General features: G+C 48.6%; 1 protein-coding gene across 1 annotated transcript; it reads left to right on the top strand.

Moving 5' to 3' along the window:
• The first annotated feature begins 528 nt into the window (after window positions 1–528).
• Window positions 529–26,879, top strand: LOC149349440 (solute carrier organic anion transporter family member 4A1-like). Its single transcript, XM_089576779.1, has 9 exons — window positions 529–1,220; window positions 1,283–1,404; window positions 1,461–1,616; window positions 1,681–1,770; window positions 18,463–18,646; window positions 23,021–23,174; window positions 26,313–26,491; window positions 26,545–26,609; window positions 26,677–26,879. Exons 1-9 carry the CDS (start codon window positions 529–531, stop codon window positions 26,877–26,879), a joined length of 1,845 nt encoding a protein of 614 aa, XP_089432905.1.
• Window positions 26,880–27,156: the final 277 nt, after the last annotated feature.

Below are 27,156 nucleotides of genomic sequence, written 5' to 3'. Positions count from 1 at the left end.
ACTGCTGTTGGACCCTAAGGACCAAAATAGCAGCGAACACCCCTCACTGTTGTTTCTCAGTTTCGACAGTGTTCACCGGCGGAAACCCAGTGCTTACCCGGAGCCCAGAGGCGCCAGGTGCCATTCCGCCGCGACTCTCAACGGATCAACGACACAGGTTTGCACACTGAGCTCACGCTTTGCGATTCAGGACTGCAACCACCAAAAGGAAGCACCCTTGATCCGCCAACAGTCATGATAGTTTGCTTCGGTTTTCTTGCAACTGAAGACTAACTATTGCCTCTAACAACACGTTCATATCCCACACAAGCATTACAAGCGCAACATTGTAGGCTAGTGCATCGTAATGCCATAAAATGGCATGGTTGCTGCCTCTATGATCACAGTGTTTCCGGCGTCCTCGAATGCTGACATGGTTGTAGAGCCTCCCACCCCCAAAAAAGGCGGTCCCGTGATGAAGGATGAATGACATTAAGTCCAAGCCGTGACAAGAAGCGTCCCTTTGCCCAGCAAAACCAGCTGTCGCACATGATACGGAAAAGCCATGTTTCGCCGCCAGGCGCGGCGGAGGACGACGTGGCATGCGGCTGGGGAAGTGTGCAGCCGCTCTGCCTGCAGCCGCTGCGCACGCCGCAGGCGGCGTTGGCGGCTTTCTGCTCCGCCGCGTTCCTGCAGGGGCTCACTGTCAACGGCTACGTGAACGTGGTGCTGCCAACCATCGAGAAGCGGTTTCAGCTACGCAGCGTCCAGTCCGGCTCCATCATCAGCTTGTACAACGTCGGCTCGCTGCTCTGCTCGACGCCCGTGGCGTATTATGGCAGCACGCGCCACAAGCCGCGTATCATGGCCGCGGGCACGCTGGTCATGGCCACGGGGTCTCTGGTGTTCGCGGCACCCCACTTCGCGGCGCCCAGCTACCACACGCGGATGGACGTGCGCGACACGTGCCCCAACGAGCTGTCGTCCGCGGCGCTGTGCCCGGTCGGCCAGGGAAACCTGGCCGACTACCGCTTCCTCTTCATGATGGGCAACTTCCTACACGGCTGCGGTGCGTCGCCCTTCTACACACTGGGTGTGGCCTACTTGGACGACAGCGTGCCGACCAAGACGTCGGCCGTGTACCTGGGCATCTACTTCGCCATGGCCATCCTCGGTCCCGCGGTGGGCTTCATCTCGGGCGGCTACTTCCTCTCGCTCTACACCGACATCACCAGAGACGAGTGAGTGAGCGTGACGGCGGAGCCGCCAGGAGGCTGCTCGGCAAACGCGCCTTCCACCGCAGCGTCAAGATCACCCGCTTCAGCAAGGTCTGGGTGGGTGCCTGGTGGGTGGGCTTCGTCGCCGCCGCCTGCCTCGCCCTGCTCGTGGCCATCCCCATCTCAGCATTCCCCAAGGAACTGCCCGGTAAGTGAGCAGCCCCGGACTGCCCAACGCGCTCCATGGCCGTCCTTTTCACGCAGGCTCTAGAGAAATCCGCGCCGCGAAAAAGCAGGAAGCAGGCGACCAAGGGCTACCGAAAATTGGCCACGAGAAGCGCGAACAGTTCTTCGCCATGATCATCAACTTGCTCACCAATCGCACCTATGTTCTCCTCACCATCGCTGGGACAATCGAGAGTGAGTACCGGCAAGCCATCTCCGTTGTACCAGCACTCACATAATGCCCCTCTTTCCGCCCCAGCCATGATGGCTTCCGGGATCTCCGCGTTCATCACAAAGATCCTCGAGTCCCAGTTCGGCATGACGTCGTCCGCAGCGGCTACGCTTCTAGGTACGTCTATGGGCATTGCCGAGCAGCCGTCTGTAGGTGATCGGTTCGTGAGGCCTGCCCTTAGTGCGTACGTCAGCAGCAATGCACTCGCAGACGGCATGATGACGAGGTTTCTCAGAGAAGAACAAGCAGAAGAAAAAAGAACCATGCCACCGATGGGGTCCGAACCCATGACCTCCGAATTTTGCGTCCGGTGCTCTACTAACTGAGCTACGGCTGTCCATTCTTGTGATTTATGGAATATTTATGTTTGCGTGTAACTGAAACTTGGGAGTGCTCACCAGCACCACCCTCGTCTTATAGCGGCGGACGTAGTACGTCCTCTATATTACTGCCCACCCAGAAATCAGAAGTTTGGACAGCCGTTGCCGTAGATCAGTTGGTAGATCACCGGACGCAAAATTCTGAGGTCGCGGATTCGGAACCCACCGGGGGTGTGGTTGTTTTTTCTTCTTCTTCATAATTAATTTCTTTAAGCGACAGATTAATCCCGGTATTATTCTGTCATTGATAAAGATCACAAATTGAAAAAACTAACATTCCCATATATGCTCATTTGTTTCGGTAGCTGTTGGCTTCCTTCATATATATGTCAAACGATCGAACGATCGAGCCCTTTATTTTCCCTTCTGTCGTCCGATATATATATATATATATATATATATATATATATATATATATATTTTTTTTTTCTTCTGCTTTTCTAATCAATTAGATTTAAGCGATAACATATTCAGTAGTATTCTAAATTGATCAACACCACAAAATAAATAAATCAATTTAAAAAAATAAAATAAAAAAATCCCCTGTGCCCCTTGGTTTCTGTGGCTGTTGGCTTCTTTCATATATATATATATATATATATATATATATATATATGTTGTCTGAGGTGCAGCTCGGTGTCAGATCTTCCTGTAGGTGCGCATCCGTGTTCACGCAGCGCGAAAAACGCAGTCAGGAAGACGTGCGCAATACGAGTGCTGAGTTATTTTTTTTATTGTAGGAGCTCAGTTGGCTTTCTTGGTGGCAGAATAAACATAAACAGGGGATAAAACAGAAACTATGAAAGGTGCGACACAGCCATTGTAATAAAGAGACAAGGAACACGATGCGCTCATGTCCGCAAATTACTCACTACATAATGTTCCCTTGCAAAAAGTACTTGAATACAAGTACCTCGGCGTTTATTTTTCATCTAACCTAACATGGACGAGGCAAGTTGAGTACACTACATCCAAAGCCTGCAGAATGCTTAATTTCTTAAAAAGAAATTTCAATAAAGCACCGTCTAATGTCAAACAACTCCTGTATTTCACTTACATCCGACCAATTCTTGAATACGCCTGTCCTGTACGTGGGGGTACCCAAAAGAAACCGGACTTATTTTTGGTTGAACTTATTTGTTCACATTTTAAGCACAGACCTTCACTCTCCTTCAAAGTATTCCCCACTTGCAATGATACGCTTGTCGAATCTTTCATTCCATTTTTCAAAACATTGTTTAAATTCATCTTTTGTGATGCTTGACAGTGCCTTCGTCGTTTTTTTTCTTCACCTCAGCAACATCAGCGAAACGCTTTCCATTCACCTATTTTTTCATTCTAGGAAACAAAGAAAGTAGCACGGGGGAAGGTCGGGAGAGCATGAGGGTTGAGGAATAGGGGTCATGCCATTTTTGGCCCAAAATTGTCGTAGAGACAGGGATTTGTGAGCAGGGGCATTGCCATGAGGGAAAAACCAGTCACCCGACCGCCACGAATCCGGCCGCTTCCACCGCACACTGTTGCCCAATCTTTTCAAAACATCCAAGTAGAAAGCCTGGCTAACTGTCTGACCCTGCAGAACAAATTCTCAATGGACGACTCCTCTCACGTCGAAAAAACAAATCAGCATTGTTTTGAGGTTTGGTTTCACCTGGCGAGCTTTCTTGAGGCGAGGTGAATTTGAAGTTTTCCATTGGCATGATTGTTGCTTTGATTCAGGATTCGCTTCAGGAACACTTGAGTTGTCCCCATAGCATCGTACTTGTACGTCTTTCTTAATATTTCAAAAGTTTCCATTCAACTTTTTCCCAGCAAAAATCAGAATTTCACCGGCGCACGCTGTCAACGAAAATCAACCATTGCAAAAACGACATTCACACAAAATAGTCGTCACTCTAAAACTCTGCCTAAACTAGTCTGACTTCCTTCAACGACGGCACTCGGCTTACTGACTCTGGATTGTTCGTTCTATGCGCTCCTAGTGGCAAAACGCGGTACCACAGAAGCTTTGCCGACCAAAAAATTTAGTCCGGTTTCTTTTGGGTACCCCCTCGTATGGGACCCCCAGTTTGTTTACTTATGTGATATGCTCGAGCGCGTCCAAAATAATGCTGCGAGATTTGTGTCCAATAATTACAGCTTCTCAACTAGTGTCACGTCTCTTAAAAACCACCTTGGCTGGGGATCTTTAGCTAACCGTAGGAAACATTTGAGATTACAAATCATGCATCGCATCTATTTTGGAAAGCTGAGCATTGACAAAGACCGGTATCTGCTTCAAACCTCATTTTTTTTCTAGACGAGTTGATCATCAGTGGAAGATCCGAGAGATTAAGTGTCGCACAGATGTTTATAAAACCTCGTTCTTTCCACGGACGATCAATGAGTGGAACAGGCTACCAGCCGGCGTCACTGAGTGCTGCACGGAAGGTCAATTCCGCGCATTTTTATCTGATGTGTGACGTGGCGCGCAGTTGTCTTGCGCGTGTCTTTTTCATTTCATTAGTGTTATTTTATTTCTGGAGCGTGGTTGTCTTCCTTCAGTGCATGTTTTTTCTCATCTATTAGTTGTGTGATTATATTTCTGTTATTACGTGTATCTTTCGGCCAAATGAGCAGACGTTATTGTGTTTCCCCCCCTGCAATAATGCCCTTGGGCGCTGCAGGTATCTGTAATAAATAATAAATAAACAGCGTTGCGCTAACCGTCGCTCACTGTAGAGAGTTCCAGAACAGTCGCACCGAAGATGTTTGGGGTGTCGAAATGCGCGTGGGCGTAACCGAGCGAACGCCTGGCGTCTTGGGTTAACGTTGGTTGCTATTTTTCCGAAATAGTCGCATTGCGCTTCGTTAACAAGGCGGAGTCACCTCAGCTTGAGTAATCGTTGCCGCTACATGTAGTGTGCCTCACGTTTGCGGCAAACGAAACTTTTGCTTTGTCTCAAGATGCTCGCACCACAAAACGGTAAAATGCGCCCAATGTTGAGATTGCGTTCTCACTTGTAGATTATAGTCATAGTGAATGCACTTCGTTTGGCTGCCATGGTGGCAAGACGCAATTAAGCGAGAGGGGTTAAGGTTAACGATTTTGGGTCCGAAATGGGCTCACAACAATTGACGCTCCATTGCTTTTTTTTATGGGATGCCATGAGGAGCTCGTCGACTCGTCTAGCGATGTCCGATGTCACAGTTGGATACCGAATGTATGTAGAATCTGCGTGTCGGAATGAATCATGTCACGTGACTAGGCACATCACGCGATTATGCGGAGTTGTGGTCATGACTCAACAAAATGACTGAGTGACCGTGACATCACCGAACAAGAAGTGACGTCACTGAACTAGGCGTGTCATCGCGGGTGCGTGTTGCTTCGCTATGTAAACGCGAAGTCCTCTTAAGCGATGTCGAGGAGATCACTGTGCAATCGCGAACACGGCTGGGCATATTGCCTAAGCGTCAGCTAAGTTTCAAGGGTTCCTCGGTAAATGTATCTTGCATGCTTGTGACATGGAATCACGTCGTGCTCACGCATTCCCTTTGATCTAACCATCGATCGCCCCAAATTTTAGTATATTATATTTATGTCCGCATAAACAAAACAAAGTAATTACATTTGCGGGAGTTATCATCGCGCGTTCCCGTTGAGATAGCGCCGCAAACAGCAAACAACCCACTTGCTTCGGATATTATTCGCGAATTCAGTGCTGCAGAAAAGTAACGCGATATATGAAACGCAAAATTTGTACCTATTTTTACTTTTTAGAATTTATATTCTTGGCCGCACTGGCGCAGCAATCAATAAACTTAATAAAAGAAAACTTGACGCTATCGACGCTTCCGACGAGATGTGCGTATTGGAGCAGGACAATGTCGCCCACGTATAGTCTTGTGCGAAGCGATGCACCACATCCGGCAAGAGCGGAGAATACTTCTTCTGTGTTCCTACCAACCACAAGTATTTATGCATTCATTGGCTATGAGATCCCTCATTGCATAAGAAGTTCAAAAAGCCTTACGCGACCTTTGTTTTGGCCGCCGTTGACCGTTACGTTGTTATAATATGTCAAGGCACCCAACGAATTTCCCCTGGCGCGGTTTCGTGCAGCGGCTGACCTTCTGAGGAATGGTTTTATAGGCACGTAAAATAAGGGGTCGTGCTGCAGTTTTACAGTTGGCCCGACGCGGCGTAGCTTCTCACAGGCGTGAGACGTTCGCTAGTTTTGATTGGATATCAATGGCATGAGGCGTATAACTTCCGACTAAGATTCCCAGACGAACAAGGCGAACGAAACATGAGAGGACTAACCGGTGCATGCGGCAGAAAAAGAAAACATGAAAGAGAACAATAAGGGAATGAAAAGTTGAAGCACCGATTTTCGGAAATCTCTGTTTCTTTTGGAGAGAGAGATAGAAGGCGTGCTAACATTTATATTGCAAAGCAGTAATATGCGTAGATTCTATTATTTCACGAGTTCTCTCTGCTTTTTTGCCACGATTGAGCATTTGTCTAGAAAGGGCATCCAGTTTTCGGCCAACTCATTTCGAAAAGAATGCGAGCGTATACCCATGAAACTTGTGGCCGGACATCGAAATTGATATAATTGCTACGCTGAAAAAGTACACTGCAGAATAAAAGAGAATGGTAGAACCCAAGCGCTTCATGTTCTCTAACAGCAACAATCGAGTGCACTCAATTTTCGAAATCTTTTCACCTACTGGCTATACCTTCTAGTGTGCAGTAACCAATCAGGATTCTTTTCCCCAGCAACCGTGCAGCTTCTGGGAGATAAAGCCTTCATAGAGATGGAAAGCAAAGCTTCCACATGACTGAAACGATGGATGCAAATTGCCTTGAGTCGTAAAAAAAGGCAATTTCTGTTTACTGGCATATATATATACAAGCCTGGAAGCGGCTGTTCAGAACATGCGTCTTGTCACTTACGTGCTGGTGCCTGAACCCCCGCAAGGGCCCACTGCCATGCCTAAGAGCTTCTATATGTACATGAAGTAGTCAACAGAAATGTTGCGTGCATTCGATGCACTTTGGGCGAAGTTTTTTCATTTTCTTCGTTCCACCTCAACGAGCTTGCTCAACCCTCCTATGCTCAGGGACAGCGTTCCCGAAATCATCGTCGGAGTCTCCATAGCTACGTGCTCCTGAAATTGTGGCACGTGAATGAAATTGTGAAGGACGCAGTGAGCGAGGACAACAAACTCGGCACTGCAGCGCAGAAGGTTGAGACGATTGAGCAGAACCCTCCAGCGAGCAGCGAGAATCCCAAATGCGTTCTCCACAATGCACCTGCAAATAAAGAAGTAAGTTTTGTAATAACGCCGTAGAGGTAAAGGCCCCGTTCACAAGGAAATCCGCTGTCGGCGATAATTGTCAACGTCGGCGTTGTGAGCGAAAAATCACGCTGATGGAACCTAGGAGGCAGCTGGGCCACCTAGGTCACGTGACCTTCCACGGAGTCATCGTGGCAGGTGGCGGTTAAATTAACGATTGGTCGCTCGGGAAGGGCAACCTGGTCCGCACAAGGCCCACCGCTGGGAGCACCTGCCTATCGCAGGGCAGCGGCGCATCGCTTAACCGCTGCACCACTGCGCCAGGAGGTGTATACGAGGACTCCCAGGGGACGTATGAATATTAAGTAGAGACTGACTTTCTGCATACATCGAAGTTAATTCATTACGCTATCACGACAGACCTTTAAGGTGAAGCTTAAGTGTCCCCTCCAATATTAGTGCGTGAGCACTAATCCGATGGTCGAGGTGGTCGAAATTTCCGGAGCCCTTCACTACGGCGTCCCTCATAGCCTGAGTCGTTTTGGGGCGTTAAACCCCATAAACCAAGCCAAACTAATCCGATAGGTACCGGCCTCGAGAAAAACCGTCCGTTGACTGTTCCGTTGTCTGTTCGCCTAGAGCGGCTGCTCCGACCCGTGGCACGGCCCGTTCATTGTCGTCTTCTGCGTACGCAAATCCGTGCTTTCGCACTGATTCGAATGTAGTAAACATTCCCTGTAGTTTTTTTTTTTTTTCAATCACACAATGGAGAGGACTACCACAGCTACAAATGAATGAGGCAGAAGACAGGCAACAACAATCGATGAAGGGAAAGAACTTGAAAACGCTTTTAACAGGCACAGAAACGGTCATGTTTGATATTTTATTGCACAATTTGTACAGTGCTGTAAAAGCCATTCTTGGATTAGTGGAGTCCACAATGTAAACAAGTCAACTTTAGTGCATTTTTAATGAGGCCGCCATTACTAAAAAGGCTGTATGGGAAGATTGTGATGCACTAAATTCGTAGATCAGGAAAAATTATGTTCCTATTTCTGTTTCATCTTGCCGGAGCGATCTGAAAGAGAATTCAGAACTTGAGCCTAATCTATCTTGCCCTGCTCAACCTGTAGATGAATATGCCGCGTTTGAAGTCCATATATGCTTTCATGGAAATGGGTGCATAATGTCATGTCTCAGCTGGAAAGACTCATCGCCGATAAACACAGACAAGGTGCTACCTGGGTGCTCTTCGGCTCTCTTGCCAGGCCTCTGATACCTACGTCGGATTGACGTCCATGGCGCTTTTCGAATGCACTTTGAAAACCCCTCCACCGCTGCGACAGTCGAGAAGGGCTCCTACCATGATGAGCCTGTAGTCAGCGTGAACTAATGCCATCAACGCAATAGAGAAGGTTTTCTGAAAGAAGAAAAATAACCCATTATGTTCACAAGTCCCTTTTCCTTTGTCAAATACAGAGAATTTGGCTTTTAATCTGAAGGATTTTAAAAAAATCCTGTGAGCAAACTACTGGCCTAATCGAGAGCAACCTTCGCTCACGGGGTAGCATATTATGGTCTACGTTCTTTGAGACGTAATTAAACGTCGGTGCTTGCCTGCATTTCCTAAAATTAAGAAAAAAACTGCGGTGTACTGCGAGTAAAGCTGTCGCAGACGGGAGCTAAAGGGCTGGTTTGTCAGGCCGCGCCATCTGCCGGAAGCCGAGGCAAACGACGTCCCGGCTCAGTGGGTGGGTAGCGCACTGGCTTCGAAGATGCGGCTCGTCTGCTCGTCGAAATGAATTTCGACAAGACAGAGTCGCCGCTATCCTCGCCTTCCGGCATATGGCGCGCCCTGTCAAACCAGCTCTTTAGCTCCTGTCTGCGACAGCTTTACTCGAAGTTGACAGCAGTTTTTCTTAATTTCAGGAAATGCAGGCAAGTACCGACGTTTATTTACGAGAACGTAGCCCATAATATGCTACCCCGTGAGCGAAGGTTGCTCTCGATTTGGCCAGTAGTTTGTTCAGAGGATTTTTTTTAAATCCTTCAGATTAAAAGCGAATTTCTCTGTATGTATTTGACATTGTGGGCGATTCCTCTGAACGAGGACGCGCAGACAGTGACTCCAGCCAGGTCTTTGTGATAAAGTGATTTACTCTCTCATTATTGGTGTCGCGGCAGGGGGGCCGAGCGTCGCTTAGGCAGAGGGTCAGGTGGTCTTCGGCAACGTTGGTCTTCGGGGCACTACTACTACTTGTGACTACGGGGGGGGGGGGGGGGGGGGGGAATGCACTCGCTCTTCTGCCACCCTCTGAATGGGGCACTGCTTGGAGCGATCTTCGGGGCAGGCGTCAAGAGGGCCGCCTCGGCGGTCGAACCCTCCTTAAATAGGCTCCTCCTTGTAGCCCGGCTCCCCCTGCCCCACTCGTGAGAAAGGGTGGTCGAGAGTACCCGCGGTGAGCGGCGCGGGATTTGAGTGGGCCCGCGAGCGGGCCCTACAACATTCAATCAACTCAAGTGTAACCTAACTTTAGTGTAACCTCATAGAACTGCTCTAATTTTCTCAAATATGCATATTACGTGGCGTGAAACTTCAGGATATCAGCAGCCTTGTGGCTGCTCAATGGCTGTGTTGTCAGTACGAGCAGCTTGATTCATGTTACCCCAAACGACGTACTTCCCCTGAAAACCTGCAGTGCCTGAAGCTCATGCGACACTTGAATACAAGGGCGTCCGCAGAACTTTTTCCAGGGGAGGGGGGACCCCATGTCCGGGGATGGGGGCGGCGGTAGGTTAGCACCAAAAAGGAACTAGTGCATAAATAATATCCGTAATTCCAGAGGGGGGGGGGGGGGGGGGGAGCAACCGCTTCCCCTTGGCCCCCCTTCCGGGCGACCATGCTTGAATATACGAAAAAGATGCGTAATTCTGACTTGTGTTTGCTTCAGAACATACTCAAAGTATTTTGACTCAGCATACACTGAAAAAAACTTTTAAAATTTAGCAATTAATCAAAAAAACACCGCATACCTTGTAGAGGTAGTTGCTGCCTGAATTTGGTGGCGTCATGATCTGGGCATGCTTGCCGTCAACAGCACTCAAGCAGTTTGAAAAATTCCACCGCTTGAAAAAACCATGGACAATCTCCTGCCACTCAATATTTCCTTGCACCTGGAAGGAAAGAGGGTCCCCTCACAAAATATGTACCGCACCGTTGAAATTCCTGAGGTGTTATGTAAATAGCTAATGTCATTACGTGCAAACATGTAATGTAAGTCATTTAATGCCATGCAGCGAGTTCTGAGCAACGATAAATGCAGCAAGGGGCGGCAAGTAGTTAGGTAGGCAGACAAGGTTATGTAGTTTGCTGGGATAGCTGGTGCAGAATCGGAGGTTAGTAGGGGAGCCTTTCGTTATGCAATGAATGTATTATAGGCTATGATTGCAACGGCGCTGAACAGTCACCAAAAGGCATTCACGTCATTTTAGTTGGTTGGTTTTGAGGAAAGGAAATGGCGCAGTAACTGTCTCACCTATCTCGGTGGAACTGATGCGTGATTTCAAGTAGGGGTCTGGGAATAGTACTTTTTCAAAACCGAATGGGACACAAATAGCGTAGCTTTTCTACCATATCAAGTACGAGTGTTAACTAATACCTAACCAAATATGAATGGAATATTTTTATTAATATTCCCTCAAATATTAGTTCAACGAATAAATGTCCAAAACAGCTAAGCAGAGGCGCCGGCTATGGGGCACATCGCTTTACCTTAGTCACAGCTATAGATTATGAAAGAGACAGCACTGATATCCGCTAAGTGCTATAAAACATCACTATGTTAACTTTAACATCGTCATGTCACATACACAAGTAAATTGCCGCTTCCTACTGATGATAACAAGAGAAGAACAAGAGTCACATTTCAGTATACAAGAGAGACAAGAGCTATAGCTGAACCCTCCATGCCACGCAGCTTGATTGCGGCAGCATGCTTTGCGGCGTCTGAGTAGACTGTTTACGAAAGTCACCGGAGAAAACAATATCATTGGCGTAATTTAAAATGTTCACACATTGCAAAGCAGTGCTTCAGCAGCTATACAGGGTGTTTCACCTAAGACTTTCTGCAATTTTTAAAAATAAGCTATTTGAATTAGATGCGCGTTTTTTTCTGGCATAGCATTGTCAGTGGTGTAGTACATCATAATTCAACTAAGACGTGCTAACTAGCAGGCTTGTTAACCAATATTTAATAGTTAACTTTTAAACTATTACCGTTGGGCTCCTTAATTATTGAGAGGCATGCAGCCCACCGTAAGTAATGTCCATATCCGTTTTTAGAATTTCGAGAACGCGATTATCCTCGGCGCTGTGGCCCAACAAATTTTGGCTATCTCGACGATTTAGGTTCACTGGAGAGGTTGCTTTGCCTGCAAGCTTCTCAAACCGCATGTATTTTGGCGCGATGTAGCCAAAATTTGTTGGGCCACAGCGCCGAGGATAATCGCGTTCTCTAAATTCTAAAAACAGATATGGACATTACTTAGGGTGGGCTGCATGCCTCTCAATAATTAAGGAGCCCAACGGTAATAGTTTAAAAGTTAACTATTAAATATTGGTTAACAAGCCTGCTAGTTAGCACGTCTTAGTTGAATTATGATGTACTACACCACTGACAATGCTATGCCAGAAAAAACGCGCATCTAATTCAAATAGCGTATTTTTAAAAATTGCAGAAAGTCTTAGGTGAAACACCCTGTATATTCACCGGCATGTAGATATTATTTAAGTGATTCCACAATACTGGACAGGTATGATGATCCGATCGTGAAAGCGCTCGAAAAGCAAGGACACAGAGAGAGATGGACACACATGGTTAACCAACTTGGCCAAACGCTGCCGCTATTGAAAGATGATGAGTCACTGTTCTGCATGTCTCAATGTCAATCCTGAAGGCCAGTAGTTAGGCAGGTCCCTTCCTCCCTTCTTTTCTTCTCCTCCCGAGTAAGCCAGACCACACCGAAGACTACACAGTGCCGAATTTATTTACAATTATTTACAAGTGCGGTGACGCAGCCTTGTCGTCATGGTGCGGCCTCTCTAAACGGTGTCCAAACAAACGTTCTCCTCGTCGTCTCCGCTGCCGGTCGCGTTGCTGCACGATGCGATGAAACTGGTCAAACTTCTGCGCAGTCAGTCAGTCAGTCAGTCAGTCAGTCAGTCAGTCAGTCAATCAATCAATCAATCAATCAATCAATCAATCAATCAATCAATCAATCAATCAATCAATCAGCCTTTTATTTTCTCTATATTAGAGAAGGAGACAGGACTAAAAGCTCGGAAGCTTGACAGAGGTCCTGCCCCCTTTTTTCACGTTGGCATTGCAACAGACAAGCGGCAATAAATTCTGCGCTATACATTATAGCACAAAAGAAGAAAACACACCTGGGAAAAAAAAGCAAAAAGTACCAACACAAAAATACATGCAGCGTCATGACACAAACTTGTTCAGAAAAAAATTCTTAATAACAGTATTTGATTGCTGGAAAGGGTCAAACGTTTCTATGTTTAAGTTATTTAATAGCACGAGATAGATTGTTCTGAGTAATATGCTCTAGGTGTAGGAACTAGCCACATTTCTTTATTTCTGGTTTGGGGAATATCGGTGTTTTTTGCAACTTCTGCCAAATTACCAACATAATTTTCATTGCACCGCGAAGCACTTTTGAAGCTCATTAAAAGTCTGTATTCGTGTAAAGCGAAGACTGGCAGAATTTCATATTTTAAAAAGAGGTCACTCGTAGGGAAGCAATAAGGAACACCAGCAATGCATCTCACAGCTCTTTTTTGGGGGAGATATAACTTGGTCATGTTCGTGATACCAGTGGTACCCCAAACGATAATGCAGTATTGTAAGAGAGAACTAAAGAGTCATACACCACAGCCTAATTTTGACGGGAAGAATGGTGCGCAGGCGCGACATAACTCCGACAGCTGAAGATATTTTCATGCGATAATACTTGAAAAATAAAGGAGGATCCTCCCTCATCACCTGGACCTGAAAAAAGAGAAAAGAAAGAACAGCATCGCTACTGTGACGGGTTCGGTGATCACGCGAGGTCGTCACCGAGTCATGACAATGAAGGCGTGGCCGTTCGATGCCCGCCGTAGCCGGTAAGCAAACGTAGTGAATTATACAGAGGCGTGTTCAGAGGTAGCAACAACGAAGCAACGTTTATAGGCTCGATACGAAGAATACGACAGCTTTTACAGAGGCGTAATTGACATCCTAGAAAACAATTGCGGAAAAAACACATCGCATTTAATACACCGAATTAAGTTATACATTGGGATAAACACTTGTCTACACAGATCAGAACGAAATCGAGAGTCCAATTAGCGACAGTCGCAAAAAGTTCAGAAGGGGAACGAACATACAGTTGACCGGGGAGCGCGACGGCAGTCCATCCACAAAGACACAGGCAGGGCGGCCACCGAAGGCGACGTCCTTCCGAAGCAGCTGGCGGTTTCGAGGATGCGGTGCGGCGTCCCGGAGTCCCGGGAGTACGTGGCGGTGGCTTTTCCACCGAGCAGCGCATTGAAGTTAGTGCCCATACGGCCCCCTTTTCAAGTCCTCGGGCACTAGCGGACGAGGCACTCGCGGCACGCACAGAGTCGGTGTCCAAAAAGCAAACACCAAAAATCGCACCAAGCAGTTCACAAAAGAGGCAACAAGTAGATGCCTACACTTTGACACTGCATGGCCGCCATCTTAGAGGAGGAAAAAAATTAACGGATAACTAAAAAGAAGCCCTAGGCTTCGACTCTGGATTCGGCGACCTTGAAACAGCAAAAAGTAAGACACAACCAAAAAAAGAGACACGTACGCCCACAACTTCTTTCCTGCTAGCGGTCACCCTGCAGACGAGAAAAATTTACGAATGCACAAAACCAGCTCAAGACTTTGGCAGTATTAGGGGTGACCTTCAGCCGGGAAAAAGTAAGAGATACACAAAACAAGCAGCACGTCCTCGCTGCGCACTGCGAGGGGGTTGTCTAACTGAAACAGCGTGCACGTATGCGTGCTCTTCAACAGACACATACAGTCTACACGGTCACACTATGTTTGAAGAAACGCGGACGCATCAGTTTCGTATAAATAGTCAGTTACAAGATGCCGCCACATCTGTGACAACTACGCACAGTTTAAATCCAATAATTGATTGAGTGTGAATACTGTGCACATTCTGCAAGTCCAAAACAAGCAATGTTGAAGAATGGAAGTCTGGGCGAGTTGGTACTGATTCATAATTTTTGCAACAGCACTACACTTCGAGGACAAGGAGCAAAGAGCAAAGAGCGCCGTCTTTGTGTCACTCTTTGCTCGTTGTCCTCGTTGTGTAGCGCTGTTGCAAATAAAAAAAAATATGAAGCACTGTTGAGGTAACAAACATCGAGCTGCACAATTTGCTTTCACTGCTTTCTTGTCGTAAGGAAAATTACAGCGATGAAGCATGGGAGAGAGTAAGGCATATTGTAACCTTGTTCCCATTTGGAATTTCTGGAGCCTTTAAGGATCCCTAAGGGCAGAAAATTAAGGTCAAGGCAGCAGTTTCTTCCGGCAGTCATCGCCATAGGCGTGCGCAGATTAGGGGGGAGCCAAGTGTCAGCGCAGCGCCCCCCCCCCTCCCCCCAACCTCCTCCCACCGAGGGCCGAACAGTCAAAACGCAACGCAGAGATGAGGAATGGTTATCAAACATTTATTTAAATTTGATGGAATTGCGAAATATACAAAAATATTATTTAACAGTAGTTTTTACTTTCATGTGTAACATCGCCAGAGGAAGGCAGTCCCTGCTCCGCTCAGGCATCAGTGTAACAGCGCGCTTCCGAAGGAATTTCCATTGTTTCTAAACTACAGAATATATACGACACAACTGTATTTTGTTAGCTGCAAAAAAGAACCTTAAGAGACTGCCTCAAAGTGACCGGGCAAGTAGTCAGTTCTTGGAGCGCAACATCGCAGTTTCTGGGCTGCTAGTATCGTCAAAAAACCTCACGGCCATAGCACTGTACTATTAACAATGACGGGAGAGGTACGACAGAATAAAGGTACGGCGCTGACTTGGCGCTCCCCTTAGATGATAAATGGAGGGAAGGCAGGGGGGGGGGGGGGGGGGGGGTCTCCTTGCCCCTGTGCACGCGCCTATGCTCATCGCCAATTGGCTGCTATGGGCAAATTCAGCGCCCGTTTTTATTTTTTATTCTCACAGTCCTTACTGCTCTAGGCACTGCTGTATTAGAAATAAACTTTGCTATTTGGAATTTACCCTTTAGTTAATCCCGTTCCTCGCGCGGGCTACGGGTGTTACAAAATTCAGCGTATTTTTGAAAAAAGAAACAAAAACAGCACCGCGCGGACGGCTCTCGCCGGCGCGCGTCGTAAAGCAGCGGAGAAGGAAACCCGGGAGATCGACTGGCCTTGTGTGTGTGTGGCTGCCCCCTCCACCACCGCTCGCCAGTGCGACGCCAAAGGGATTGCGTCAGCCATGACGTAGAACCTTCTGGAATGTCGGAGACGTTTCTACTAGGGGTGTGCGAATATCAAATTTTTCGAATACGAATCGAATACGAATACTTGGTTCCGAATATCGAATCGAATATCGAATAATCAAGGAAAGACGCATTTAACCACTGCAAAACATTTATTTGAGCATCCAGGAACATCACAGCTCAACTATCAATAAGTAAATGAACACAAAAGGTGTGTGTGGCTGCACAGAAAGTATCGATGTTCAGAACATTATTCTTAGAAGAGTGGAATTTTCACGGAAAATGGCTAGCACACAGCACTGATTGAATCTAGCATGCCATCAGCGCAAAAGCGCGTTGCTGGAATGAACATTAAAGGTTGTTGTGAAGGAAAACCACCTGCTCCACATGGTCAGGCAGGAGCGTTCCCTTCTAGCTGAAACGACTTCTCCAGATACAGGTAATTCCCTCGCACTTGGCACTAAGTGGCAGGTATTGCGAGGTACTTCATGCACAGCTTTGACTATACCAGCTTCGCAGGTATAGCCACAAAGAAGCTCACAAGCACAGTGAGCTACGGCATGGCCCAACATTACGCATGGCCATGGAGCGCATGGCTCTGGACGTCGCCGTGTTGTTATGTCTATGTCGATAGGACTTGCCCACCGAAATGTACGCCGGTGCTCGCAATAAAATATTCGGCTAAGTACGAATATTCGCATGGGATCGAATAATCGAAACAACACGAATACTTAGATTTCGAATCGAATGCGAATGGCAAAAATTTAATATTCGAATTATATTCGAAAATTTCGAATATTCGCACATCCCTAGTTTCTACTCGATGCCGGCGGAGAGGGCGTAGCCTTGAGTGTGCTAAGCGATGCCCTCTCCCTCTTCACTGGAGCGTCAGCGGCGGCGCCGCATTGGAAAATTCTCGATGCTCCTCGAAGCCAGTCACAGCGCCGGAGCAATGGGCGACGCGCGCCCGGCGCGCGGAGGAGGAGGAGGAGATTGCACAGCCGATACTGTGTGTATGTGCGCGTCTGCCTTGGCTCGAAGAACAGACGTGAAGCAAGCCTATATAAGAAGGGCGTTGACCACTGTCGGTTAGCCCTGCGGAGGGGGCCGGGCGCTATTATTTTTCGTTCCTTTTAACACGCCCACCCTAATTTTTGCCGGTTAGCCCGAGCCGCCGTTTAAGCTTCCGAGAAGCGCGCCCGCTCGCCTCCCGGGACCACAGCATTCGCCCCAGCCACGGACCAACGAGGCGACGCGCGCCAGTCTGCGGGACGGCACCGTCGTGAACCTCTGGTCGTCGGACTCGCAGTGCCCGGTGAACAAATTGTGTTTTGTTTATTTACTTCTCTCTTGTGTTAGTGTACTTTAGGTGCGATATTTCCTTTTTATTGTAATCTCTCGCGAGTGTAACTTTGCACGAGTGGCATTGTTTTGTTAATAACTTTGTATGTGTTTGCACTAGTGATTGTGAAATTCTCTGTATCGTCTTTTTGCTGTATAAACTTTGATTTGTTTGTGTATCTTTGGCTCCGACCCATTCTCTGACTTGCGACCGGCGAAAGCTGGGCACCAAACGACCAAAAACCTCTTGTCACTTGGTAGCTGGTCTCCACTGAGCTTGCCACGCGGAGTCGAGGGCATCTCCTCTTGAGTCCGAGACCGCTACCCCCACACGCTCTAAGGGTGTCTGGGAACGCACGTTAAAGTGCGAGAAGTGGTGACAGCGGGCCACTTGAGAACTTTCAACTGTGTCGAGCAGCATTTAAGATTCTGAACTTCTCCACAGCCCCGAATTTTCAAAAAAAGGGTATAGATTACTCATTTTGTCGCACTATGTAGCTGTTCTTTATCAAGTGCCGAGTCAGTACGGTAAAAAGACGCTCCACGCGGCGAGTTCATACTGATCACTTGCATGTAAGAGTTCGTTACTGCTACTGAACAGTGCCGTGGCAATCGGGGGTTCTAAGCAGCCGGTGGAGTGCGAATGCCATGTGAATTTCAGCTCGCTGACCATTGAATGTGAACTCGTAAAACCCGCTAAGGCGGGCTCACCGCAGTGTAGTACACTTCTTCCGACCTTTTCTTTCGTCGTACCGGATGAACCCGCAGCCTTCTCTTTTTCTTGGTGAAGGCGTCGTTCACAGGTAGTGGTCACTTGTTTACAAAAACATACGTGTTCACACACTTCCACACTGCCCCCTAAAAATGCCAGAACAAGAAAACAACACACCGCAAAACGTCGCTTTGTATGCAGTTAAGCGGCCTCCCGCTCTGCTGTTCGCCAAAACATGGTCCTCGATTCCGCTGACAGAGAAATGCTGCATCACTCTCTATAACCGCGTGTCAATTTTTTTTTTCTTTGGGGGGGGGGGGGGGGGGGGGGCACAGGAACGCCAGTGCACTGTGGCAATATCATCACGCGGTGAGGTACGGCGAAGGTCCTGCCTCTTCGCAGAGAACAGAGGGGCGAAGCCAGCCGTACCTCGTTTCGCGAGGGCGGCCTTCTCTTTTATGGGCCGCGACGCATATTTTGCGAGGCGACCGTATCGTGAGGGGGAAATGGCTTCAGAGCGCGGTTCGGCACGCAGGAATGATCGCCATACCGAGCGCCTGTGGAGGGACCCTCCTGGGAGGCTACCTCATTGACAAGCTTGACCTGACCTGCGCCAACATCATTCGAATGTCTGTCTTCGCCAGCATGTTCACGTGGCTGGTCATGGGCTTCGTCCTCTTCCACTGTCCGAATGCGCCCTTTGCGGGGATCTCCTTCACGTGAGTACAGTGAGTATGTACGCCGCTCGCGTGCTGAGTGCTGTCAGCTGACCTCTGCGAAGGTATCCTGTGTCAGCCCTGTAAGTGCACCGGAGGTGGGTCGGCTTCCGTCTTGTTCAACATGAATGCAAGCTGGACTGTTGTTCGTCGCCAGTCTATTTTGCCGCCTTTTTTAAGTTTAGGTGCTACTGAGGTACACGATAGGGAGGAAAAAAGAAGTACCCTACTCAAGCACCACTTCCACAAGCGCTGTGCAGTTGCCAAATCAAAAAACACAGGGCCCGTTTCCAGCAGTCCATACACTAGTTTCTGTACCTCCCAGTGCTATCGCTCTCTCTTCGGCTCAGCCAAGGGGGCAGCCACTAAGACACTGCGATTTCTTGGTAGTGGGCTGTTCACCACTTCGCTGAGCAGTGAAGCGAAAACCCTATAACTCGATGCCCTATGCCCTATGCGGGGGTCTGCGCCTTGCCTTTTCAACCTGGCTCCCTTTCGGCTACAACGAGTGTCCTGCGTGCTTCGGGTTTGATTCCGTGGATACAGAGGCATCAAGCGTCCGAGCGTCGAGGGATAAGTGTCCGTACACCAGCGCGGTAATGACGCGAAATGAGTCGGGGAATGAGACGTGCTAAACTTCACTAAACTCATTTTTTTCGTCTTATTGTTATGAGTTTATTCCTTTCATGAAAGAGAGGGTAATTATCCCGCATGGGTGTCTCAAATTTCGTATGCCTCTGCGACCCGTGCTACGCGTCTCTTTTTACCGGGCTTTTTCGCTCTTTGCCTTTCTGCTCCACTCCACATAAGGGTCGCAGATACCCTCCCCCGGTCTTAAGACATTAAGACGGAGCTAAAGACCCCTCCAATTTTTCTACACCTTGCTAATTTCTGCAGAATTTAATAAGTACAAACAGCTACCCTTCCATAAAGATTTTATCCGCCGTGGTGGCTCAGTAGCCTTGTCGTTCAGCTACTCATCCTGCGGTCGTGGGATCGAATCCTGGCCACATTTCAGTGGATGCGAAGCGCATAAGACGTTCGTTGTGTTGTTCGATGTCAGTGCACGTTAGAGAACCTCTGGCGGTCTAAATTAACCCGGAGCCCTTCACTACGGCGTCTATCATTGGTCATCCGGGACGTTAACACCCCCTTATTTACCATTTACATTTATTAAAGCCATGTACGCAGGGCACTCTCAGAGGATGGGATCAGGGCCGTTTTTAATAAAATAAATATGTCCCAGTGTGACTGCATGTGTGTGGCTGCATGCATCTCTTCTTCTTCAGCGTACTGCCTGGTATTCAGGAGCACTGACGCTGTAAAGCAAGTGAGCTCTTTCAGCAAGCTCATTTGCGCCGCTAATTTGGCTTCTTGAGAGCATTTACCTCGGCGACGTGTGATGTCTTCTGTTTGCATTGCAGTAAATATTTTCGTTATAATTCGTGCTACGCCTAGATTATTGCACTACAGGCATGCATATACGTGCTGATACATGTTCTGTTGCAATAAACAAAGTACATTTTTTAGTGCGTAGCACTTCTAGCCGCAATCACGGATTTCGCCGATGGCAGTCCGAAGCCTGGGCCGGCTTGCACCTCTCTCGGTTTTGACAAAAGAAAAGGCTCATAGCTAGTTCACTTTGTCGGTGGACACCTCAAGCGCACCACGAACGCCGGCTAAAGGCTTGGTGGCTCAGTGTTTTAGTCGGCTTTCGTAGCGCGCTTGGGGGGCTGCAGCCCAGGACCTCATCGCCGACAGCAGGAGAAGGGGCCCATTTATTCTAATTTGCTTAGTATATGGAACCACGGGCAATGGAACCTCGAGTGGCACGTATGAAGCGAGAAAACCAGAACGATGAGGCGGGCCCCCATCTAATGCAACTTCGTTTCGCCGAATCAGTTGGGGAGAGCTTGTCAAGCTGCGAAAACAGGAATCCCCCGTCACCCCGAGGGGGCCCCCTTTCTTACGAAGCGATGTATGCGTTTGCTTACGGTTGCGGAAAGGTTTTCGTGGTTTCCTGTCAATCCCCCCGTTCAGTGGCGTCTGAAGGTGTAGTGTTGAAGCGTGTTTGAGAATCCTGGCATCGGCATAACATTCGTTTTTACTGAGCGGCGAGGCGGGACTTCCGCCTCGCTGGTATGCAATGCGGTGGACATGTAAAAAATACTTGCTTTGAGCTCTCTGCGTGGCTTGCAAATGTAAGGAAATGCAACGCTTTAGCGTCAAAAGTATGATTAGAGCAGGATAGGCAGAAACGAAATCAAAATGCGCAGCGGAATTTGAAGCGGCGTCTACTTGTGCGAGAATTATATAAAGACTGTTGAGAAAATAAACGCGCATATAGAATGCTTCTCTCAGCTGCCCGAGTCGATTGTCTCAGCCTACTTTTCTTTAATGGGTTAGCATTGAAACAGTGCTGCGAACGAAAACCCGTCTGTCGGCTCGTGTACGGCGTCGTTGGAAGAGGAGAGGAGGCGGCGCGCGCTGCAATGCAGCCCTGCTAGTTGTCGGTCGGCCCACGTGGCTCTTCCGTGGCGTTAGGTGCTCGGCTACGGACGGACATGTGTCGCGCGTCCCAAAAGTCACGTTGTGTTTTGTGCGCTGTAAAACTGATGCTAATGCGTTACTATTGCATGTCTCCCATTGATCGCACTTCGTTCTTTTTATTTAATTTGGTGGAATTACAGTGAAACATTGGATATATTCTAGTAGTGAAGCAGGGGGCAGTGGGGTTAGTAGTGGGAAAAGAGAGGGGGCCTACATGCGCATTAGCCCAGGGCCCTCATTTTTCTTAATCCGGCCCTGCGTCCTCCTACAAAGTGAACTAGTTACGGGCGTCTGGAGCCACCACCGCGATTCTTGTTCGGACGGTTGTGCACCGCCTGGCGGCGGCAATCCATGGTAGTGGGGAGCACTACCTAGAAACACTCCCACTCTAACAATCTTGTGCCTTCGCAGTGTCGCTAGCATAGGGAGTAATTTAAAAAAAAAACCGTTCTCACTTAGTGCTACTTCACTTGATATTTTAAGTAATGCTTACAACAACACACGTTGATTTTTGAAATTCCTCTTAGCCTCACTAGGGCCCATATGGATGTCCTGTAGCCTTGGTGGACGGAACCGTGACGGGGATTGGGAGTTGAAAATATAGCCGTTAAATGCATTCCTGCATTAAAAAGGTAAAGTAATTGCCTCAAAGAAAGAGCGCTTGACCCATGGCGAAGAAAAAAAACAAAATTGAAAGGGCAAAATTTTTTACACAGCTTGTTAGAAAGGGTGGTAAACCTCATATTAGCTTTTTGTTTTAGCATTTCGTTCCGGCTGGCACTAAGACCTACTGACACACTACTAGGATTGTACTTTCGACAGAAGAAGATTTACGAGCGCAAAGGCAGCATTTTTTCATAGCGCTTATAAAATGCTGTGCACGAAAAAGAACGACAAGCAGTTGCGTTCGCAGAAGCCGAGGCAGATACTGTGACAAAACTGCACTTCCGAAACGTGTGCGACTCTGATCACATTTGCACCAGACGGGTTTCGTACGGTGGTGCCCGTTGTTGCAACCACCTCACCTAACAATACGCTGTGACTGCAGTGTGGTTTGGGCGGAAACCACTGAGAGCCTACAGCGAAGTTAGCAGCGAAGCTATCGTCGACAAGATAATGAGGCATGCTTCGCGGAATAACGGGAAAGCATTACTAATGCTACTTTCTACGGTCGCTGCTTGGAAATACGGCGCTTCTGTCGGAATGGTACACAGTTTCTTCCGAGGGGTTGACTGTGTGTGGGCATATTTAAAATTTACTCGCGCGCAGAGCTCCGCATGGCTGCCTTTTTAGCAGAAATGGTGGAGAGAGAAATAAAAACCTGTAGTGAACTCGTCGTTAAAATACGTGAAACTGAAAGAAGCTCTGGAGCTGTTGGCTGCACGACGGCAAACCCCATGCCGTAAGCACCCTCGTGAACTGCCCGACACGCGCACCTTTCGCGGCTTCGATGCTAAAGTCCCTTTACCAGGGTGGTCATACTAATTGTTCAATCACGGTAAGCCATTTCGGGACACAAGGGATTGCGCCGAGCTTGGCCAAAAGCATTGGACAGACACTGGACGAAAAGTTTGTAAATTTTTGCCAGAAAAAAAAAATTCAGTGCCTGGTGGCAGTATTGACCGGTTCCATGATCGGTTCCATGCCTCAAAGACGTGAAAACACTACTTTCCGCAAATATATGTCAGTGTTGCTAAACTGAGCCCAGGTGGCGCAGATGTCGCCACATTAGAAAGTCGCGGCCGTGAACGCAGCGCCGTCCGCTTCATCGGAGGGAGCTCAACAGAGGGGCCGCTAGAGCGCGTCAATCTCGATCTTTGTTTGCAGCAATGGGTATCACTTCGACCCCAACGCAGCCTGCAACGCACACTGCAAGTGCAGCGAAATACTCTACAGTCCAATCTGCGGCGCGGACAACATCACGTACTATTCTCCCTGCTTCGCGGGCTGCCGACATGAGAACATCGTTCAAGGCACAGTGGTGAGTGTTAGCATTAGTGCACTGCACGGGCTCGGTCCGGCCCGAAAGCCCGGACCCGACCCGGCCCGCGGGCCGGGCCGGGCTGGGACATGATCTGTTTTGCCGGGCCTGGGCCAGGCCCGGGCCTGAAGTGGCGGGCCCGGGCCGGGCTCGGGCTTAAAGCTGCGGACCCGAGTCGGGCTTGGGTGCGTACAGAAACGGCTGGTGCCCGACATCTGAGCAGCGACACGGAAGAGGTATGGGTTATAGTATGCGCTGAGAAAAAAACTAAGCTTTATTCATTGACTTATTTATTGCCTTATTTCCACGCCGCCGTGGCTTAGTGGTCAAGGCGCTTGATTACTGAGCCGGGGAACCAGGGTTTGCTCCTAGCCTCGGCGGCCGCATTTCAATTTAGGCGGCAAGTATGACAGCCATGTACTTTGTAGTATCATTGCTCGTTGAAAAAACCCAGGTGGTGGAAATGATCCGGAGCCCTCTGCTTCGGTGTTTCTCATAGCCTGACTCCCCTTGGGAACTTATGCCCTAAAAACATAGCTTTTATTTTATAGCTATATTTTTCTCATGTGAGAAAATTCACTAACTAAAGCGCGTTTGGTTTTCTTTTTGATCAGCTGACCGGAACGTCTCGTAAAAGAAATAGCCACAAAAGGTCGCGAGAGTTTGTCAATCTCCTCTCATAGCCACATCTATCCCTCCTCGCTTCTTCAGCCTGGTTGTCATGAGAAGTGTTTTGCCGTGTAAGTTACCACGTGGTTCGCGCGTTATCTTCTGCTCCACCAGTAAGAGTAAACTTCAACCTGTCTTAATTGGCCATTGATCGTTCGTCATCCCAAAACATACCTATGCACTATTAGAAATGCATTCGGGAAGAACATATTAGTTCAGGACTTTATAGTCTTCAAAACACACACCGTGAAATAAATACTCAAGGCTTTTTAGCTTTTCGTTTCTGCTGAAAGGTGACCAGTTCAGGTATGAGTTGAAACCGTGAGATCGCGTTCACTACAAAAATATTATTCCACTGCTTTCTAGGCAGCTTAATATAACTGATTAAAATCATGGTGGAATGCAAAATAGTCTATTACGCGCGGAAGCAGCCCTTTTTATTTGGCTCTCGGAACTTCCGAGTTTATCTTTGCGCACCTGCACGAAATCACTGTCCAAAAGACGGGCCTGGCGAGCACTACTCTTAATCACTTCCTCCTGGGTTAAAAAGAACCAACTTTCTGCAAGCCAAACTGTGGTTTCAGAACTTTTGCCGGCCAGTTTCTTATCGGTCTAGTAGAAGTCTACTTGTTCGGAGTGAGCAGTTACTGTGAAAAGGGCCGGGCCGGGCCCGGGCTGGGCTTCACTCCGGAATTCACGGGCCGGGCCAGGCTCGCTAGAGCGATAAATTAGCGAGCCTGGGCCGGGCCCGGGCTTGAAGCCGCGGGCCTGGGCCGGGCTCGGGCTTTAGGTCTCGGGCACGGGCCGGGCTTGGGCCTCAATCTGAGGCCCGTGCAGTGCTCTAGCTAGCATCGCCGACAGCGTGTGTGAGCCGCCTTCGGGACGCTTCAGGCTTTCTCTTCACGTGCGTTTGCTCTCGGATTCCCAGGACTGCTCCGCAAGGTTGTGCCTTTGGCAGCGAAACTGCACAGTGCGTGCTGCAAAAGCGGAACATTTCTCTTACAAACAAACCCCGCTAGGCAACTGTTGTCGCCATCTGCCGCGCAAATGAAGGATTATGCCTACCAATATATTCTAAGGGAACCAACACCATCGCTACTGACGCAGGGGAATGTTTGTCTTATTTTTGTGGTGTTGGTCAACGGGAAATTAGTGTAATAATTTTTTTACTGCGCCTCATGACACCGGCGTGATCCGAATCCACGACGTCCGCATTTAACGTCCGGTGCTGTATCAGGGGTAGAAAACTACGGCTAGTTTCAGTTTCAACTACTGCTGAAAGGGGGTGAACTGATGTTTAAAAATGAGTCACACGCAGCCTCAGAAGCTGCAGTGATCGCCGAATTTCCTTATGCACCGCGAAACGAAGCTGCTTTGTTTTTGCCGGTGGTGGTCCGCTCAGGGATGAAGTTTTTCTTATGAATACCGTTGCCACAACAACGATACGACGCTCCGTTGGCCATGGTTTGGCTGTACAACGGTGTATAGGAAATTTCCTACCCCTGGCTCTACCAACTGAGCTGCGGCGGTGGCTTCCCATTTTTTGTTGCCTGTAGCCTAACCTTGGGAGTGTTCACGAGCGCCACCGCCAACGTGAACGTGGAATGTCATACCGCAACTGTTATATGGAACGTGAGCGAACGGGGAGGGCGCCAGCTGTGCGAGAGCCCTCTTGTGCTACCCATGGCATCAAGTCTGCCAGAACCCTCGTTAAGCTGTTGAGCAAAGGAAGGGAGAGAAATGAAGGGCTCGGTCCATATGAAGGAAGCCAACAGTCGTTGAAACCATGGAAGGCAAAGGGATATGTTTATTTTCGTTTGAGTGTTAATCGACGGGAAATTAGTAGTGCAATAATTTTGTAATTAAAAGACAGTTAATTAGGAAGTACAAGAAAAAAACAATCGCTTGCTGCCGGTAGGATCCGAACCCACGTTATCTGCATTTCGCGCACGGTGCTCTACCAACTCCCTGGCGGCTGTCCAATATTCTATCTTCAAGTCAAGTGGTTTATTCACATCATAGACGTTGGTTATATTCCGTGTAAAAAGTGATCTCAGATCCCTTGACGAACCCCCAACCCCCCATTTAAGAGGCATATAGCAGGAAATAAATCTATACAGTGTATTGGTTCAATCGCAGGTATCGAAAGAATACACGTATAGCACTGTTTTATCGCGCTGATAAAAAAAACTACCAATTATCGGTAATAAGAGAACTATCACCAAACTTCTGAATCTAGCAAAATAAAGCCGATTATCGGTGATTTGAACTTGATTGTACCAAAGCGTCAGTGCGAATAAACCGGAAGTTCGATTTAAGCGAGTTCAAATTAACGAACTTTCGAGGCGCATGGTGTTTTGTTCCTCCGGGTAAACTGGTGCAGCTGCCATTCACCGCATTGATTCGCATGCCTCTGTACGGGGCGGCCGCGGCTTCTTTGAGAGAGCTCGCCTTCTGTCCGGGCCGCAGGTGTATTCCGACTGTAGCTGCATCGCCACCGTGCGCGAGAAGGACTCCCTGGCGGTGCAGGCCGAGCTGACGCGCTGCCAGACGACGTGCAAGTCGCTGGCGCCCTTCTCGGTGGGCCTGTTCTTGGCGCTCTTCGGCACCTTCCTCAACAGCGCCCCCGGCATGAGCGCCACCATCCGGTGCGTACGCCCGTTTGCGCCCCCGCGTGCACCAACCCTTGTGTGTCGCGCAGGACCGTCGGGGAGCCGACCAAGTCGGTGGCGTTGGGTCTGCAGTGGGTCTCGGTGCGACTCTTCGGTAAGTCTTTCCATTGGCCCTTGGTGGAGATTGCAGCAAAGTGGCGGCCCGCGCGGGTGGCACGCAGGCACCATCTTGGCGCCCATCTTGTTCGGCTCCATCATCGACCGCAGCTGCCTGACGTGGCAGGGCCTGTGCGGCGGCCAGCGTGGCACGTGCATCATATACGAGAACAGCAGCATGAGCTACAACCTCTTCGGCTTCCTCATTTTTCTCAAGACGCTGTCGGTGGTCTTCTTCTTCGCCGCCTGGGTCACCATCCGGCACTGAGCGCTGCGCATTATTGTACGTGGTTACTGGAAAAAATATGCAAACTTGTACGTTGAGTCCACCTGTCTATGCTAGTCTGTCAACCCACGCACCATGGCGAGGCTGCGCCTGTGCTTAAAGGGCCACTGCCCAGGGCCCGGACATTTTTGAAAAACAAGCCCACTGCATAGATGAGGCATCGAAGATAACCTCTGCAAAATACTAGAGCCATGCGCGCCCCGGAAAGCTGCGAAAATTCAAATCAAAGCCCGCTCGTTCTTTCCTTCCTTCAAAAACG

This window comes from Amblyomma mixtum, chromosome 3 (genome assembly GCF_055824585.1).
Source record: "Amblyomma mixtum isolate Tamu chromosome 3, ASM5582458v1, whole genome shotgun sequence".
Classification (NCBI taxonomy): domain Eukaryota; kingdom Metazoa; phylum Arthropoda; class Arachnida; order Ixodida; family Ixodidae; genus Amblyomma; species Amblyomma mixtum.
This window is presented reverse-complemented; position numbering and strand designations above follow the sequence as displayed.

What these genes read in the sequence shown, in the direction of transcription:
- LOC149349440 (XM_089576779.1), top strand. Translation starts at nt 529, where the DNA reads ATGATACGGAAAAGCCATGTTTCGCCGCCAGGCGCGGCGGAGGACGAC. An exon ending in CGCAGCGGCTACGCTTCTAG is followed by an intron (nt 1,771 to 18,462) that starts GTACGTCTATGG and finishes TTCGGCACGCAG; the next exon opens with GAATGATCGCCATACCGAGC. An exon ending in GGCATGAGCGCCACCATCCG is followed by an intron (nt 26,492 to 26,544) that starts GTGCGTACGCCC and finishes TGTGTCGCGCAG; the next exon opens with GACCGTCGGGGAGCCGACCA.